We start from the raw sequence: 19,509 nt of genomic DNA, 5'->3' as shown, positions 1-19,509 counted from the left end.
ATAACCGTCATGTCAAGGTTGAAAAGTCCAATTTGCTGCCTCATTAATCTGTGATTACTACCACAGACCTAACATTACATCCCTGATTGCTGAGCATTGTTATACAATACTGTGCCAGAGTTCAGCAAGAAACGAGATGTTATTAAAAAAATAAAAATATTACACTTCCGTGCTCATGCATATAATGTAGGCGTATATATGTTTATTCAGATGTTCAAGTTTGCCGGCATGGTAGACAAATGAATTTCCAGATGTTAGTATTGTGCTTATATAGGTTAATGGTTAGGAACATTAACCAAGGACTCCGTGTCAAAGAACAGTCATCGCCATTGTTAAATGGTATAAAATTATACTGCATTGTAGCTCTTTCAAGTGCATTATATGGAACATTTGTATATTAAACATAATTGAGTAATATATACAATACAGGGTGTGGGTGGTAATTGTTCCAGACAAGCATGAGAAAGTCTCAATAATTTTGCCGCAGCACAATAGAGGAGTGAGCATGGAAAGAGGGCAATGGCACACAAACAAGCTTTGCTCGGACTAAAAAGGAAATGCTAACAGTAAATAAACAAAACCAAAAACTGAGTTGAGTATCCAGGCAACGTAGGAGGAACTACACTTGCTATAATTGAGGAGCAGAAGGGTGAAAGTAAAGATCGCAATATTTTTACTGGAGTACAGTAAGGAAGGACAGGGTATCGGTAATTGTGCAGCAGACAAGAGAGGCCAAGAAGCTCATCTCAGCGGGGGGCTGAGCGGCGTGAAAGCAACGGGTCTGAGCGGGGGGCCGTGCTTCTTTCTGCCTCGCTCGAAGCACACTGAAAAGGGGGGCGTGGGGGAGGGCAATGCTGCATTAGTTCTCACAGGGTGGGGGAAGGGCTCCAAATGTGAAGCGGGAGGTGGAATGCCCAGAAATACTAGTGACATACATGAAATTAAGTGTTCTAAAATAAAGAGTGTGCAGTGCACTCTGATGTACATACAGCACTGTGAATTATATCATGCATTGCATGTTAGGTTGCACAGGGCTGTGAAAGTCCACCCATCCAACGTGGAGAGATATGGAGCCCTGCTCCAGTGTGGTGGCAAACTGGGGAATGGAAAGCAACCGACAACAAAGGAGGAGTTGCACATTGCCGTGCAGAAGTAAAGGCCTGTGTGTTAAAGGGCGGTGCTTAGTTGTGCAAGCAGCGCCAACAAAGTGAATATGACGAGCCACGTAAAATAAAAATGAGCACGGTCTTTAGAATCCAAGTGTATCAACGCGCTATCAATACATATTGAAAATCTTCCATCCGATGTGTACAACAACTGCAGCCCTGGACTGGTGCAGTGCTCTCAACATGCGTGTACTCTGAGGACGGGGAAGGCGCAAACGCTGCTGCATCAGGATTTAGGGAGGACTAGGGAAGGGTGACTGAGCAAACAGGAGGACTGGAGATAGAATACAGCATGTTTAAACTAATAACTGGCAGAGGGAGAAGCACAGAAGGGAGAGTAAGTAAAGGAACAAGGCAGCATAATAAACAGGCTTTAATTCTGTCTGGCAGCTCCAACATTGCATGTCATATCGGGCGACCATCGCTGAAAGGGGAAGGGTGTGGGAAGCGATAAGAACATCAATGAAATTCTGGTGAGTGGTGTGCGATGTGCGAGACGAAAGCAAGATGGTGCCTGTGTGCGTAACCGCAAGCTTTAGGCCATACAAAAAGCGTGTGGTCAGCTTTTTGAATCCCCCTTACTAAAAGTCTCGCCAGAGCAGTGCATGCGCTGGCTCAGGCGAGACCTAAAAAAGCTCAAACTCCCTGCTGGGATTTCCTTACTCTGAGAATTACAGCAAGATTTAGATTGCTTGAGTGCATAGAACGATTAGGTTTATACAGTGATACCAAGGATCTGAGCTAGTTGGGGCCAGAATAAGATAATCATTTATGCATGCAGCATAGCGCTTTAAATGGCACTCATCATTCAATTAGTAGCCAGTGAAAATCGGGGAGAAGGCTGTCCATGGACATAAATTTGGGGGGTGTAGTAAAAGTCTTGCGGCCACTTAAGCAAGACTTGTGGGTGCCTATATAAGAATATTGAAAAAATCAAAACTGGAGATAATCAAGGCTTGGATTTCAGTTCTTTGGTATGAGACAGAATGACATCCAAGAATTTTACTCAGCAATCTTAAAATACCAAAACAGGTGAAAGCAATCTTGGTAATCTGATGGCTTATGGACAACCTTTGGTCAAGCCAAACACCAAGATTCTTAACCACGGGTACTGGAGTGGGAGTGTTACCCATTGCCTCAGGTCAAAGTTGAGGTCCCCGAAGGTGGGGGAGGTTGCTCACCAATAGAACCTCAGTCTTAATCCCATTCAGTTTAAGGGGGTTAGCATTCATCCAAGATGAAACTTGTGTAGGGCAGATGTTCAAAGCCTTACCCTCTGATTCACCTGAGATGACAGGGAGAAAACAGAGAGTGTGAGACCGCAGGTTTCCACATTATCTGCATGTGGCCTTACATAAAGATTGCATGAGGGTTAAGCCTTGAGGAATGGCAGATGATGTAACCTTTGGAGCGATGGTGATGAGTGTGTATCTGAAAGTCATGGTCCTGTAGGAATTAACCTAGCCAGTACAAAGTTTTGCCCTGCACGCCAATTTCCTCTAATCTTTAGAGAAGATTTTTATAGTTAACTGTGTCAAATGTAGCACTACGTTTTAAGAGAATCAACACAGCAGTTCCTCTATTATCTAACTGGTGCCTTAGAAATTCAGTGACACCAAGAAGAGCAGACTCTGTGCTATGGACAGCTCTGAAGCCCGACTGCGAGGAGTGGATCAGGCCATTTAGTTCCATATATAATGTGAGCTGTTTATTCATGTATTTTTCCAGAACTTTCAGAACTTTGGCCAAAGCAGGCAGAAGAATGGTTGGCCTATATTTGGACCAGATAAAAGGGTCAAGATTCGGCTTTTTCAACAGGGGCATGACCGTTGTGTGTTTCCTAGATTGTGGGACAATACTTTCTGAGAGTTATGCATTCAGAGCTGAGTAAGCAGGTCCAGCGATTCAGGGGCAAGCTTGTGAAACACCAAAGGTGGTCCAAAGGTGAATCTGATTTGGTGGCGGTAAAAAGCGATGACAAAGTTGGGCTGTCGAAAGGCCGAAAGTAGCTCAACAAACAAGGTAGGGCAGGTTGTAAGTGAGGCAGCTAGGATCGAGTCTGGAGAAAAAAGAGGCCTGAATGTCCATATCTGTTTTTTTAGAAAAACTTGCTAAGTTGTCGAAATAAGGTTGTAATGGGGGGGCGACTGGGGCAGTGTTCGGGGTATTTGACAAAGTTTTCACTACTTGAAAAAGGGTTTGAGGGCAATTTTGAGCCGAGTTTTTTTCCAGAAAAGAACAGGATTTTAGTTGAGCGAAATTTTATAACAATTCTTCAAAGCAAACTTATACTTCTGTTTGTCTTCTTCACAGTAGGACTCACGCCAGACTCTTTCCAAGTGTTTACAGCTTTTTATTTTTGCTCAAGGCATCAATAAACCATGGGACAGGGGGAATAGTTCTGTGATGCTAAGAACAGAAAGGAAGGTGCACTACACAATCAAATCAGGAGAGTATAATTTCATTGAAGATTCTTCTTTTTATTGAGTTTCTTTATGAACAAACAACGGCAGACAGCTAACGCGTTTCGTTCCCCCTTGTGCCACGGGAACTTTGTCAGGGCTAATATACAGACCGTAGAGCTTCTCAGATTCAATCCAAAGTACACCGTGTATTAAGGCAAATGAACAGTCCAGTCAACATCTTAACGAGAAAGCGCAATATTTTCTGAAGCGTGTACGTCCACACGAGATAGTATCCGAGCGCGAAATAGAAGTTTCAAGGGACGTCACGTAAATTCTGGAAAGAACCACTCGCAGGTAAATGTGGATCTTTAGAAACTGTCAGGATAATGTATCGTATCACTTCCAACTGCGGAGTATTGTTCCAGAATGTCGCTAGTAAAAGGCCGCCCGGAAGACTTAGAAGTCCAAAAGATTCATAAGGGCAGATTCTATTGTTCGCCCAGTCTGAGCTCCCTTGATACGAAGCCGACGGGTTCAATCGTGACAGCTTGACTCGACGCAGCGTTGAGTAAAGCTGTCACGATTGAACAATAGAATCTGCCCTTATGAATATTTTGGACTTATCAGTCTTCCGGACGGCCTTTTACTAGCGACATTCTTAATAACACATATTTTAGTAAAGATGGTCTTCAAATTGTGTGTTTTAAAATGCCACTATTAGAAAGTAGGGATTTTCTTGTTTAACCATTCTGTCTGCCTCTGCCTGTTTGTGGATTAACTGTCTGGTTGTAGGGTGACAGGGGCTGGGGATGCGCATTCACTGTGCCTGGCCCTTCCTGGATGACTTACAGCTGAGCTGAATGGGGATTGGATGCATTTAGAGTAGTGGGAGGAGATTCCCTTGCACCTGAATAGAGCCTGCCTCCCTTGCACACAGAGAACAAAGACAAAAAAGACCTTAAACCCCAGAATATTAGATCACTTCTGGACTCAAGAGGAACCTTTTCCAAGGAGAGCTGGAAAACTGGGAGGAGTACTGTCCCTTTGCTGTGTGCTGTGTGGGGTTGGCCTGCAGTTGCAGTTTCTGTCAAGATAAGTACAGAGACCGAAACTTTGCTGTATACCTGCTTGAAGAAGAATCTCCCATGGCCTGTATGTGCTGGCCTCCTGTTCTGTAATCTCAGGGACACAAAGAGTTCCCTCCCAGCTCCCATGAAATCTGCTGATGAGAGTGCTGACCTTCCAGGAGGTGCCTGTTCCAATTTGGGGCCTCTGTAGGTTGTTCCTGCTGTTGGAAACTGGAAGAAACCTGAACAACTGAGACAATTGATGCATTGTGTTTCTTGTGGCTGTTTTTTCTGACGCAGCGACGCCATGCGAGAAGAATTTCCACGCACCGCACCGCCACTGCAGAGATGACGCAGCGCCTGTCACGGCTGCACGAACCAGCACATAGTGAGATAACGGCTGAAGAAACCGATGGAGCGCCACATGCTGCCAGAGCATTGATCGCCAATGCATCCTGGATTTCCACGTATCGCACCTATGTGGCAAGTTTTCCTGGCGCATCACTTGCAAACCAGAACCGTCTGTGTGCAAAAGAACTGTCACATTGCCTCCCCAAGGACTCAGGAATTGACTCATCTCCTTGTTTCTCGATGCTTCCCTTCTCTGCGGCTGTTTGTCCTTGTGAATTTTGACGCATCTACAGGTACTATGTGTAGAATCACACATTCATAGTTTTCTATGGACCCAGTTGCTTGACACCTTTTAAAAGTCATATTCTTATTACATGTTGGATTTTTGTTGTTTTGGTCTTTGAGTTTAGATTAAGATACTTTATTTTTCTAAACTGATGTGGTGTCCATTTGTGATGTTACCACTGTATTACTGTGTGTTTTTGAGTACAAATACTTTACACATTGCCTTTGGGGTAAGCTTGTCTGCTCCTACCAAGCTACCCAGGAGGTGAGGATGGGTTATCTAAAGTGTGTACCCCCTTGTCCTGACTAGAAGCAAGAGTCCCTATTTGGACAAAGCTACCTACCGCTACCAACTAGAGACCCCCATTTCTAATAATCATGAAATAGCTAGAAGAATGCCACACGTTCCATTTTAGTGGCAGTCCTACCTGTGCCACAGCCGCGACTAAATAGGCTGGCCGGGAGCAAGGGAAAGGGCTACCCACTCTTTAGAATGGCCAAACAAGATGGCCACCAGGTGACTAGTTTTCCCCCCTAAAACAAATTGTTCCGGTAGTAATAGGGATTTGTGAAGCCCTGCACCCTCAACAGATTCCGTAAGCAGAGAGGGGTTTCAACTTTCTACTTCTATTTTCAGTTTAGGCACTATCAGATTTCACAATTTCAGCAGTCATTTCACAATTTCAACAGTACTTAAAAAAAAGCAGCGAAATAAAAAGTGATCATGAAATAGCTAGAAGGAATGCCACAGGTACTGTTTTAGTAGCCACTTAATCCACTTACCTCTGAATTGGCTACAGCATCAGGCACTGTTACGGTAGCTGGCTTTCCTCCATCTTTCAGTATTTGAGGCACAGTGGAAGTATTTGCTCCAATTAGGTTTACTTTAGTCAATTCAAGCGTAAAATTAAATCCAGGTAAGAGGAATACCTTAAACATAAATAGCAAATAGTTAAATCCCTCGCACTTAATACAAAAAATAGATAACCGTTAAAAACTAGCAGCATATTTTATTTACTTGGTGATCAGATTTTAGATGAGCCAACTATGGAAGATTATAGTTTGTTTTCACTTTGAGTGAGTGCAAAACTCACTTGTTCTGTCTGAAAGAAACACCTGTGATTTACAATGACTGAAAATAGTTTAGTATTAATTTATGTGCATTGTGAGTAAGTACTAGTGATTCCACGAGGGAGGTGTGATGGAACATATTGGGCATTTTCACCAGAAGCAGAAAATAAACTCTAGCAGCCACATGCATCATTGTAGGAATTTGCGATTCCTAAATTGCGAAAATTAAGGGATCGCAATTTAGGAATCGCAAATTCCTATGCATCAAGAAATCCCAAAAGTTTTAGCAATTTCTTAATTTTCCTTATTTGCGATTCCTTAAATGCGAATCGCAAATAAGGAAACGCTTTACATTGATTCCTATGGGACTAGTGGCCCATAGGAATCAATGGGAAGGCATTCTCATTTTGCGAATTCGCAATTAAGGAATCGCAAAATGAGAATGCAATTTCAAGGGTGCCGGGGGGGGTCCAAAGGACCCCCCCCTGCACCCCTGGAATGTCATGTAAGTACATTTTACTCACACACATGTCCCAAGGGCACGTGTGTGTGTAACATGTAAGTTTCAAAAATGCATTTATTTGCATTTTTGAAACTTTTCGCAAATTACCATAAAGGTTTACTTCATGGTAATTTTTCCCTTCAAAATTGCGAATTCGCAAATTAAAATTAATCATGCATAGCATTTCAGGAATCGCAAAATTTGTGATTCCTTAAATGCTATCGCAATTTGAGAAATCGCAAAAAATTGCAAATTCTTAAATTGCGATACATGAGAAATAAATGATGCATCTCAAAAAGTGATTTTGGAATCGCAAATGGCCGAATTTTGCGATTCGCACCGTTTGCGATTCCAAAATCGCTTGATGCATGTGCCTGTAAGTCCCTCCCTTTGAAGAGCACTGCAGAGGAAACATGCCAGGCCAGGAAGCATATTGTCAATACCATGATAATTGTATATAGCCATTGTGGAGTGGGACTATTGTGTGTCTCACTGTAAGAGAGCTTTGTTTGGAGGCCTCACTCCAGAGCAGGGCTCTCCAACAAGTAGCTTGCGAGCTACTGGTAGCTCTCCAGCTTTCTGTGAGTCAGTAGTTCTCCTGTGTGAAGCCAAGCCTGTTCAATTAGAAGCTCTGCTTGATTACATTATTGCATACTGAACCATAAGTTTTGTTATTGCACAAGGATGCGGTTTTTCTGGATTCATTGTGCAGATTCAATGTGGCACAAAACTAATAGACATGCTGCCTTTAGAGGTACACACTGACCTGGCTGCTTATTGGCACTAGTTCCACTCCATAGCTGGAGCGATCTTTAATCAATACACTTCCCACTGACTTATCCGTAATGATCTTCTGCTCTTGATTTCCTGATGAAATTTGATACTCAGCAGACACATTCCCAAAAGTTCCTGCAAGGCGTGTGATGTTGATCTGAATGTACCGGCTCAAGTCGTTCATCAGTGCTATGGTTTGCCTGCTGGAGTACAAAATAAATATTCCATGGGGATCATCATTTGCAAAAACTGTGAATATCGAAACACTTCTCTCCTGGTCTAGGTCTGCTCCGCCTTCCACTGCAGTGAGATGGACCTTGTAGGTCTCATCTAGTTCAGGAACATCATCTGGTAGGAGCTGAAGAAAGATCTTGGCAGTGCTCTGCTTGTCGACGATAGTGACAGAGCCATTAGTTGAACTGAAATCGCCAGTGACATCAGAATCACTGTAGAGTGCCCAGTAAACCTTCAGAGGAAGAAAAAAATAATATCTCATTTGTATAAAGTTCACAGCAGTCTCCTAAAAGTCATGCTTGAAAATATTTCCTTTCAATAGTTTTGGCAAGTGATTTTATCAATGCTCCGTGATGCTAACAAACTGAAATTATGACAAAGATATGATATTAAGAGATTCCCTTAAAGAAGAAAGTCTCTAGTTAGTTTCCATGCTGCTAAAACTGTGCATGAGTAGCAACGAGATTATATTCAAAGATATCTGTAATATGACTACTGTTTTTTTGGAGCAGTGTTTTTGAGTAATAATGTCATGACGTAATTTGAAAATTCCAGTTTGAGGGGTTAGATGGGGCCAGATATGTGGATAGAGGGAAAGTTCCTCTTTTTTTTGCGAAGTGTATAATGTTCTAGTTAGACCTCATGTTTGTTTGGTGGGAATTTAGGGCCTGATTTAGATCTGGGCAGATGAGTTGCTCAGTCAAAACAATGACAGATATCCCATCCCCCGAAATATAAATCCCATCATATCCTATGGGACGTATATTTCAGTGGACGGGATATCCGTCACCATAGTGACAGATATCCCATCCCCCGAAATATAAATCCCATCATATCCTATGGGACTTATATTTCAGTGGACGAGATATCCGTCACCATAGTGACTGAGTAACCCTTCTACTAAGATCTAAATTAGGCCCTTCATGGAGGCATATAAGGTACACCAAAATGGTGCCATTATTCATGCATCCTGGAATATTGCGTGTAGTTTGCTGATGTGACATGATTGCTGGTAAGGAACTAAGAGGAAAGTTGAATCCATAACAGGCTAAGATAGGCATTGAATTGGTGCTCTGAGGAATTTTGAGGAAAGGTGTAAACTAAGGGACTTATCGTTCAGAGGAATTTACAATTAACAAAGGATGATTTTGCTTCTAGTTCTTGGTTCGTGATCAGAATAATATTGAGAAGTGCTAAATACTAGAACTAATGCTTTATTGACTACCAAATAAGTGATCAAATGCCACTGATAATAACATGTTAATTCTTAGTGTAAAGAGCTCAATAGCCTGCATTATGTAGAGAAAGACACTAATGTCATTTAACATATATTTCTTTTAGTTGGTCTGAAAATCCACACAGCAGGTGAATTAAAGAGAGAGTCTAATTTCTTGTGGAACTGCAGAACCACCTGAACTGGTAATTTTCTGTTTTCTTATGGAATTACTTCCTGCAATTCACTGTGCTTTTACTTATATAAGAAGGATATAGACCTTGAAAACATGCAGGTTTCACATCTACGTACCACAGAAAAAACATACTAACACATTATACCTTCAGTGAAAACATCATTAAAATTGATGGAAAAAAGTGGGATAAGCTCACAAGATCTGTTGGAAGTAATATGCTATAGAACATTACAAACCTGTGTTAAAATTTGCATTGCACTGTTCCCATTGCTTCTAAGAGACTTAATTGTGAGTAGTAAGTAGAAAAAACATAATACCTTCACATCCCCCATAATGCCTTGGACTCGCTTGATAAACAGTGTAATATTCAGAGGGCCTTGAGAGCTGGCAGGTTCACTGTAATAGTTTTTGGACAAGGACTCTGCTGCAAACTGCACAATTCCATTGGGGTCACCAAATTTCTCAATCTAAAAGAAAGAAAAAGGTATAACTAAATATCTGAAAACTGTATACAATTGTTACCCTATATGCAAACAGTGTATGAACATTTCACAACTGGCACACTGTGGAATATCATCTAGCTTTAAAGGGATGGTAGGTATAAAATCAGATGATAAGGACAAAGAAAGAATACATGCATAGACAAAAATATTTCCAATCAAAAATGGAATACATGATTGAAAAGGTCTCATCAAAGATGTTACACCAAGCCCCAAGTTCTTCCAGAAAGTATATTGATAGGTATGATGGACATAGGGTGGGAGGAAGGTATAGTTACCTTTCGACTATGCTCAACCCCCACCAAGATAAAAAAAAAGGTGATGAAAGTGTTGCTTGAATTAATCTCAGCCAAGGTCAAAGTTTTAGGATGGAATATTGCCAGGAAGAGCCGGGTCAGTGCTGGATTGCCTAAGACTGACCATGGATGGCAGAGTGAGAGAAAAACAATTGGTTAGTATGCTACAGCGAGTGATTGCAGTGGTTTTAACTATTTGAAACCATTCCTCCCATCACCTTTTGAGTGTTGATGAAATTACCTAAGTGGTGAAGGGTATGGCCAGATTTGGATCCCTCTTTTGCTGTTGCACAGGATCCAATGCACAACTTATTGATGAGGTCAAGCAAAGCTAAAATCAGTCTGGGGTAATTGTGTTCCTTAGAGGAGGTGGGCAAAGACAATGATTCTAAAGGCTACTAGAGTGATTACCAGTAGTTTAAACTATTTGCACAACTCTGCGGGGCTCTGTGTCGCTCAGCATTGGATCCAGTGAGCTTTCATTTAGAAGCTGCACTGCCAAGTGGGACTCTGCATCACTTTGCGTCAGATCCAGTGAAACCTGTAGTTGGGCAGGGAAAAGTGCACTCTGACTCCATTCAAGGGTCCAGGTCATTGAAGACAGCATTTGAGGGTTTAGAGACAAGAAGAGGGTACCAGTTGAGGTCCAGCTGGGTCTGGGCAGCTGGGAAGCAATAAAGTTCTCTGGAGCCATGTTGCATCCCTATAGTTCACACAAGTCGGCAGACTGACTCTTACAGCCACTACTAGGGCCCCGGCTTCAATGTAAGCAGGTCCAGCCTTACTTCAGACTTCAGACAGCAGGGCAGTCCTTCTAATGAGTCTGTCCAGTTTCAGGATATTATGAGATCTATATGTCGATAGACAGGATACCCGTCACCGTTGTGATGGAGTAACCCGTCTGCTGAGATAAAAATCAGGCTTTTATTCAGGCAAAAAAGAGTCATCTCCTTCGGGTACATGATAAAGTAAGGACATGATAAAGCAAGGACATCGAGCTAGAACTAACAGTGCAGACCACAGAACCACAACGTCTGTCAAAAATAAATACAGGTGGCATTTTCTCCTGTTAGTGAAAATCCACACGATCTAAATCAGGCCCTAAGTAAACATAGTTTTCTGCTTCTCTAGCAGAATTAGATGAGGCTAGCCTTTTATTATTTAAACAGTTTTCGTTTTGGATTCAGTGAGAGGAACTTCACACCAGAATTATCATGAATGCTGCATAGAGCTGCAAATTAGAGGCAGATCCGCAGGCCCAGACATTCATCTTAAGAAGAAAGATAGCTGTGCATGCAGAGATGTGAGTATGCTTGAACACTTAGATGGGGTGCATTTGTTAATGCACGGAGGCCAGCTTCTTGAGACATTACACCAAAATATGGGGTTAGATTATTTCAGCTTGGTCTGACAGAAGGGTACTCCCACAAGACTCTTGCGAGAGTAGGGGTATTAGTAATTGATAGGAGTAACATTAGGAACAAGTAACATGGTTACATTGTTTGTGTTTTTCACCATTCTAATAATGCTTACAACAATGATGTGCCTCATCTGTCTCATTATCCCAGATCTTGTTTTACTTACAAGGTTTAGATATTTTCAATAAACATTTGGAAATGTATTATTGTGTAAAAACCTGGGGCATGCAAAAGTGACAAACTGAAGGGTTCGATCAGATTTCATAAAGTCTTTGGGAATAAGAGTGGCCTGTTCAAGGATTACGACAGCATCAATAGCGTTGGAATTTTCCGGAGTTAGATAGGGTAATATAAGCTACACAAAGTAACCATTACTGATAATGTCAGAATACTTACAGCCTGATTCATCAAGGTACCGTTTTGCGAGTCTCTAATAGAGAATCATAAGGAATCGCTATTAGAGACTTGCAAAACGGTATTCATGTAGGAATCGCAAAATAAAATGCGATTCCTACAAATTCCTTATTTGCAATTAGCAAATTGTTAATCGCAAATAAGGAAAAAACTCCCCATTCATTCCTATGGGCCAAAAGGCCCATAGGAATGAATGGGGAGTATTCCTTATTTGCGATTAGCAATTTGCTAATCGCAAATAAGATAGCAATTTGAAGGGTGCCAGGGGTGTCCAGAGGACACCCTGTAGCACCCCTTAAATGCACATTTGAACAGGTGTTGCACACACACATGTCCAAAGGACATGTGTGTGTGTAACATGCAAAAGAAAAAAATGCACCAAAGTGCTTTTTACTCTTTTTTCGCAATTTACCACCAAGTCAGACTTGGTGGTAAATTGCGACCAAATATTGAGATTTTGCATTTTCTAATTGGTTGAGGAATTGGATTTAAGGAATCTCTATTAGAGATTCCTTAAATCCAATTCCTCGCAAATATGTGATTTCTTAAATAGAGACTTTTGCTTTTGGGATGATGAATCCCAAAAGCAAAAATTGCACTTGCAAAGGGCCAGATTCTCAGAATCTGGCCCTTTGCGAGCGCAATTATGCTTGATGAATCAGGCTGTTAGTCCCTACATTAGGAATTTTTGTTGCTGTAATACACAGTCCTACTAAATCCATTGAAACCGCATAACAGTACATCAATCTACACATATAACTATATTTTAATCTGATATACATGTGGTTTACTTGATTATATTCTGAATGAATGATAGAACAGACTAATGCTTTGTCTCAGTTTAAATGTCGATTCATCAACTTTAAGATGCATGAGCAAAGGCAAGATATTCAAATATAGCCATCACAATAAGACAATACCTCCATTTATTTGATCACTTAACACTTATCTTCCCACTACCATCTATAAATAAAATCCTAAAAGTCAAAGATGTGAAAGAAAAGCAGTTACATGACTTGACACATTGCCTTATTGTAAAGGACACTCACTATGATGGTGATAGTTCCTGATTTCTGATCTATTTCACTCTCTCCTCGCCCAACACGTAATTTGATAGTAAAAGCTTCCTGAACTTCAATTTCTGTATGAGGATAGATCTCCAAGTGTATAATCCTCACACCACCCTCTCCATCTCTGAAGGAGAAGGAGCCGTTCACAGGATCGCCAATGTCACTGTTCGGGGATGGCAGAATGTCTCCAGAATTGGGTCCTAAGATGTTCCAAAGTATCTGTGAAAGACAAGTTCAAATATATGTCAGTAGACTGACTGCCAATATCAACGAACACCAGTCATACTAAATAGCATGATCACTAATGGTATAATTTATGTTTTCCCTCAAGACAGCAAACTGACGCTAACTTTCTAAATATGGTGAATGAGCATGATGTAGTTGACAGGGTATCTTATATCAGCAACTCTTAAACGATTTTTTAAAGTTTTGTAAAGAAAGAGAGCTCAGTCTAAATGAGACCAAGACAAAATTTATGATCTTTGATAAAGGCAAAAGTGTAGCAAAGACTAGACCAATGTGGGCCAGTAGCATTAAACTGGAGAAGGTCGAAGCCTTTGCCTACTTGGGTATTCGTCTTACCCCTTCAATTAGCTGGAGCCCCCAGGTAGAATAATCAAAACTCCAATTAATTCAACAATGTGCACACATAAGTAAGATACACAGGAGGACAGTATCCAGGCAAATAGCCCCTGCTCACCAAATTTACAATACTAAGGTTTTGGGCAGGGTATTTTACGGGGCGGAACTCTAGGGTGTTAGTTCTCTGGCCTCCTTGACTACAGTTGAAAAACGATTTGTAAGATCACTTCTAGATCTTCCTGCTAGTTCCCCTCTGATTCCCTTTTTCTTTGATATTGCCCATAAACAACTAAATCATAAAGTAAACTACAAAATGTTATCATTTTGGTTTGGACTCTGGACGACAGATGAGCTAGATCCCTATCGGGATGCCCTAAGGGATCTTTTAAGATTTCCTCAGGCTGCATCTATAAGGTGGTTTTCCTACTTGCGTGATTTACTAAGGAAACTGGGGATGGACATCTTCTGGTCCAGCCCAGGAACCATGAATAGTATCTCGAAAGATAAGCTGAGAAAGACGTACTGGGAAGAAAATAGTACAATTGGAATTGACAGAACATGTCTCAGGCTTAACTAAAGATTTTTTAACCTAAAAACAGGTCCCATGTTTTGAAATGGCAATAGATGAAATTACCTCTCCATTGGCCTGCAAGCTTTTTTGCAGTTTAGATGTAAGACGCTACCAGCTAATCTTTTCTGCTCAAGATGGTGTATGTATCCACCTGTAGTTGATTCTTGCCCTGCGTGTAAAACCTCAACAGAATCTATTATTCATTTACTTTTTTCTGTCCCTTTTATGCGCTATTGAGAAAAACATGGATAATACCAATTATGTAGAGCTGTTGGTCCGTGTCACTATCTTTAAATCCTGAGGGTGCTGTACCTGTAGATTGATAGTCTTTGGTATCTCTTATTTCTGTATGCTTTGTGGATCAGGTGAAGGAAGCTAACTCTTTGATTTTTGCTCTTTTATGCATGATTCTGTATTAAATAGGTAATGATTGTTATATTTTGCGCACTGATAATCCTTCTTTTAATGATTCTATTTTATGGTTTTATTCTTTGTGATGGAACCTGTGCTGTGATGTACTTTTTTGAATGTCTGACACTGTAATTCAGTTTAAATGATATCAGCTAGTGAAACCAATTTAAAGAATGCACCTTGAAAATAAGAACACTGATTTTTAAAAAATGTGTGAAGAAAAAGAATTAAAATGTGGGTATGTGCAGCTCATTTTATGCGTGTCTGCCACAATTATTTTTCAAAAGTACATGCATCGCTTGTTCTGGTTAATAAAAAAGGGAAATTCATGTTTCTGTGACTTTTTACTTATTATTCTCATTGGACTAAAACATCTCAGAATAAGCCAGACCTCCCCTCCCCCCGGATACTTTGCATAAGGTAATCTATTAGAATGGCCCATTTACTGAAATTATGTGGATGCAATGGAGAAGCTTTGTCATTGTACCTATAATCTATAAGGAAAGAGACATGGTTTCACCCAATGCTGCCATAGGCTGGATCCCAAAAACTCAATCAGGATCCGATTACGTAAGTTTTCAGCTAAAGCTTAATCAATGCAACCAGGCCCACAAAAAAGACTTTCTAAAGTACAGTACTGTCTCTAATATGTTGTTACCATAGTATCATATCAAAAAAGCAACAATCAAAATATCAGCAAGGTAAGGATTAGTTTACTATACATACCTGCAAGTTATAAAGAAGTCTATACATATATATACTTACCGTCTCAATATTTTGCTCGTTGATATTTTCGCTATATTATTAAACTAGTACAATATTAAAATCTTGATATTCTGACGTACAATCTGTAAGGTGTCATACCATAGTTTTGTGGTGAGAATACCAAAAACAAAAATGCCTCATTGGACTTATTGATATAAAATCTACACCAAATGGGACAATATTTTAAACTACATTTAGGGCCAATTGTTTGCCAGCCAATGTTTCTGACATCCTTCTCAAAAACAATCCCTGTTACGTTAACTCATCAAAATATATCTTTATTACTGAGATCTGAAATTTTTCTTGCAGGCTGAAAGCCTGAATCTCACATTTACCTATTTGAGGTGTTTCTATAGTGGCACACATATCCCTTAGTAGTAACCATATGGAAGTACAATTTAGTTGGGTGATAGACAAATGTCTTGTTAAGGTGTAAGACCATGTCAATAATGATGAGGCAACGGCTAATTAAAAAGAATCCTTGTTAAATGCCTCTATCTCATTCATTGGCAGAGATGCATGTCCCTTTCAGGCTGAGAGGTAATTCAGTAGTGTTGGATACTTCCAAAAAACACATATGTGTTTCTTCGATAAGGTACATACCAATTTAGAAAATGTATCAAACATTCACTCGCTGTTAAACACGCACTGCCATGTTTTCCATTATCTAAAATCACAATCTCCTATGTTAAAGGACCTATTTACACCCACAATGTATCTGCCTGAATTCTATTTCTGTTCTGCTGAGCTATTATTTGTACATTATCATAAATGTGATCAATACATAGAGGCGATCCCGTGAGAGAAGTATATTTTCTCCCTAAGGAAAGCTTCCAACAAACAGGGTTCTGTGCTCACATTGTCTAAATACTCAGCAGAAAAAAAAACCTGAAAGAAACTTGCGGGCCATAGCAGCATCAGGGAGTAGTAGTTTCTATCTACTCAAAGAGAGGGCTAATGTAAACTAAATACATTCTTTGCTTGCTTCATTTGTAAGCATCTGGGCGTGCCTGCCTGTTGTCCATGCTCAGGGTATGGAACAACTTCCCACAGATAAAGCAGCTGCATGCATGCCTTTAGCAACTTTTTTTAAAACGCTCAGTGTTACCCCAAAACATCACCCCTTCGACATGACCGAAATATTTCGTGTACACAATGCTTCATTAAAATTGGTGGTTCCCCTGGGGAATTACAGATGTATTGGACTTTTTATTCCAATTAGGCAGTACTAGCAGAGCGGACAATACGGCAGCATGTGCATTAATACTAGGACACTGGAGCGTGAGTGTCCACTTCACGTCAAATAGACGCTTCTTTTTACCACAAAACCAGATATTGATTTGCTTGCAATCAGGCCCATGGAGCCCTTGCTACAACGCTGTTAAATAGTTATGGGTTTCTAATAATCACTAGGTCTTGAACATTATTGAAGAATCCCAGATGAACCCAGCTGAATTCTAAACAGGGTTGACTGGGTCATTTCTGTTGAATGCAACATTGCTGGACTGTATCCAGTTTCCCTCCTATTTCACCAAATGCCACTATTCAAGTTAAAGTGAGGGCAGCACCGTTTTCGCAGTCAAAATGTGTCATTCAAGTGAAGAGAGGAAAACACACACGATTATGACTAATCTCTGGAGAACTCTTCTTAAACTTTCTCAAGCTTTAGGCCTTGCCGAGGTTGGCACGGATCACCTGTTATGCTTGGTCTCAGATCGAAATTTCGAGCGATTGTTCATAGCCCATTGTAGTTAATAGGCTGCGGTCAAATAAACCATGAAAACAATGTAAGCCATCTGTAAGTGTTTTTCACTAAATCATAGGATAATGCCAAGGTAGAGGAATCGTCCTAACGTCTGGTACTAGCACCCGATTTAGGACTTGCACTTCCTGAATGGGCCATTATTCACAATAAAACATTTCTGATTAGTTTCCATTCGTTTTACCCATTTATAGCCTGCAATAAAGAACTCTGTTAACACTAGCCATCTATGTGCACCCAGAGCATAAATGTAGGTGGGAAGTCAGTTTCCATCCATTTTTACCCTGTGCACAGAACTCTGAATAGGCTCCTTAAATAGAAGGGTCCTTTGTCCAGGCAGCTCATGCTCTGATGCTATGTGGCCACTTCTCTTTCCTGCCTCGCTCAGGCCCAATTTTTTGGAGAGTACTATGGTTGAGCCCATATAAAGTTACGTAACTCAGTATCCTATGAAGTAAAGAGCAGGCTTCAAGAGAATCCTTAGGCTTAACCCCAGAATCTAAGGCAAAAGCAATAGACTTATCTCTGAGAAAAATGAATGTAAAGTATTTAAGTAGTATCAAAGCAAAAGTACAAGGACCGGGTTTTGATAAAAAGAAATCTACAGTTTAGGTTTTGGGGCAGGAGAACTCATGCATGGCAAACGGAGCACACCCAGGCTTAAAGTAATATAAAGTATTCTTTAGATTGAATCTCTGCAGGCTTTGGGTTTCCGCTGGAGCATGCCAACCATCATGCGTGTTGCCACAGTGATTATGTGTAAACGGCTTGAGAACCAGAGTGGTGATCTGCCGTCCAGTGTGGCACTCAAAGTCCTCCCTTTTTCTTTGAAGAGTAATGACTGAAAACCTCCAATTATAAATAATTCTTTGGGTGGTAGCATTTTTTAAGATAGTGGAAGAGAAGGATTTTTTCCTGATACATTCATGAGAAGAGTGCTTACTGTCCTCTTCTGTTTTAAGTGGCCAGCCAGTATACTTTTTACCCAGGTCTTTTGCTTGGCCAATGGGGCATGAATAATGATTGCATGCTCTCTCTAACTATGGTTTGAGGAGCATGGAGTGTGCAAGTCTGCTTAATTGTATGGAGACAAGAATCCCTTTCATAACTACTGCAGATGAGTGGCCTGCAAGATGGAGGTCAAAGCTGGTCACAGCTGAACCTGCCTGACAGAGTTGGGAATTTGAGCTAGCCCCCAGTATATTCATGATTTCACTTGAAATGGACCAGACTCCACTGATCGATGGGTGGGATCAACTGGTCTTTATTTTTACAGCTGGGCCTCCAGCACCCTGCCTGTGATGCAGAGACATGTAATGGCTAGACCTGGAAGACATCTCCTCTTATATGCCTTTTGTTTTAGATCTCTTGACAGGGCAACCAAGCGCCACCTTTTTTACTGCCAGATCCGCAAACCAATAGCTTTATAGCTGAGCAGTCCCTGTGGAAGGATATCATGTTCTTTCCCCCACAAGCAGGCAAACAGAAAAGGACTCTGTAATACAGAGCTTAGTCTGCTAGTAGGCAAAACTATATTGTATGAGCCTCAGGTCAGTGTTCGGGGAATATCTCATGTCAAAGATCCACACATCCTTGTGCTGGCGTTGCATGGCGGGTGTCTTTGGGAGTTAGTCTCCTTTTCAGATGGGTACCTATCTAACAATGAGGAAAAGAGAGTACTTGTGGTATCCCTCCAGGAAAGAGCTTCCTGGAAGAGTGACAAACTCACCTGCATGAAGAAATGAAGGAGCTGTGCAGGGAAGACTGCAACACAATGCGAGGCACTGAGTAAAAAGTTATGGACGGAGCCGTCTGCCCAAACTAGTGATGGCCTCCTGCTTCCATTTTCCCAAGTGCTGTACAGCCCAGCCATATCTCCCCAAGGCCTACATTTAGATCCAATAAAACTGAAGGGGAGACCTCTGGTGAGGGTAATCACATGAGAGTCAACTCTCACGACATGGTCTGCACTGCCCTGGAGATTGTGACAGCAAGGCCTTCAAATTAAGCCGTGGCATGGCAGCTAAACAAAGCATCACCTAGACAAAGAACCAGGGTGTAGTACAATCTCTAATTTGTACCCAAGGTGTATGATTGCCACAGGATCATGGTGCACAGTCACCAGGCCTCAGATATAATACCCCAGCATGGTCCCATGGAACTGCCTTGATACCCCGACTTTAAGACCTGACTTTCAGGGCTTAGTTCTTTGGTCTCAAACCCTTTTGGGTGGTGGATTTTTCCTCAGCTTGAGCACCCTTAATGGGAGCCATTCACAGAGATTCACACCTGCCTATGACCTGAGCAGCAGCTGTCATTCCCCCTGCATCACCATAGTTCTGAGTCCGCAGGGCGGGTGGTCCTTGAAGTTGGGAACCTAGGACTGAACGAAGCGCTGCTATATGCACTAAAAAGTTTAGTGTCCAACAGGGCAGCTTGGCCATAGGCAGAAAGTG

General features: G+C 41.2%; 1 protein-coding gene across 1 annotated transcript in view; it reads right to left on the bottom strand.

Annotated features, from left to right (window-relative positions):
• The window catches only part of ADGRV1 (adhesion G protein-coupled receptor V1), a 1,865,288-nt gene that overhangs the window by 863,298 nt on the left and 982,481 nt on the right, over positions 1 to 19,509 (bottom strand). The window contains exons 69-72 of the mRNA XM_086963519.1: positions 12,942 to 13,181; positions 9,582 to 9,731; positions 7,614 to 8,087; positions 6,058 to 6,204 (exon numbers count right to left, since the gene is read on the bottom strand). Of these exons, the coding sequence (XP_086819645.1) occupies positions 6,058 to 6,204; positions 7,614 to 8,087; positions 9,582 to 9,731; positions 12,942 to 13,181 (1,011 nt within the window). The remainder of the gene's footprint in view (positions 1 to 6,057; positions 6,205 to 7,613; positions 8,088 to 9,581; positions 9,732 to 12,941; positions 13,182 to 19,509) is intronic.

The sequence above is a fragment of the Lissotriton vulgaris genome, chromosome 3_1, assembly GCF_964263255.1.
Source record: "Lissotriton vulgaris chromosome 3_1, aLisVul1.2, whole genome shotgun sequence".
In the NCBI taxonomy this organism is placed as follows: Eukaryota; Metazoa; Chordata; class Amphibia; order Caudata; family Salamandridae; genus Lissotriton; species Lissotriton vulgaris.
Note: the sequence above shows the minus strand (reverse complement) of the source record. Positions and strands in the feature narration are given on the sequence as shown.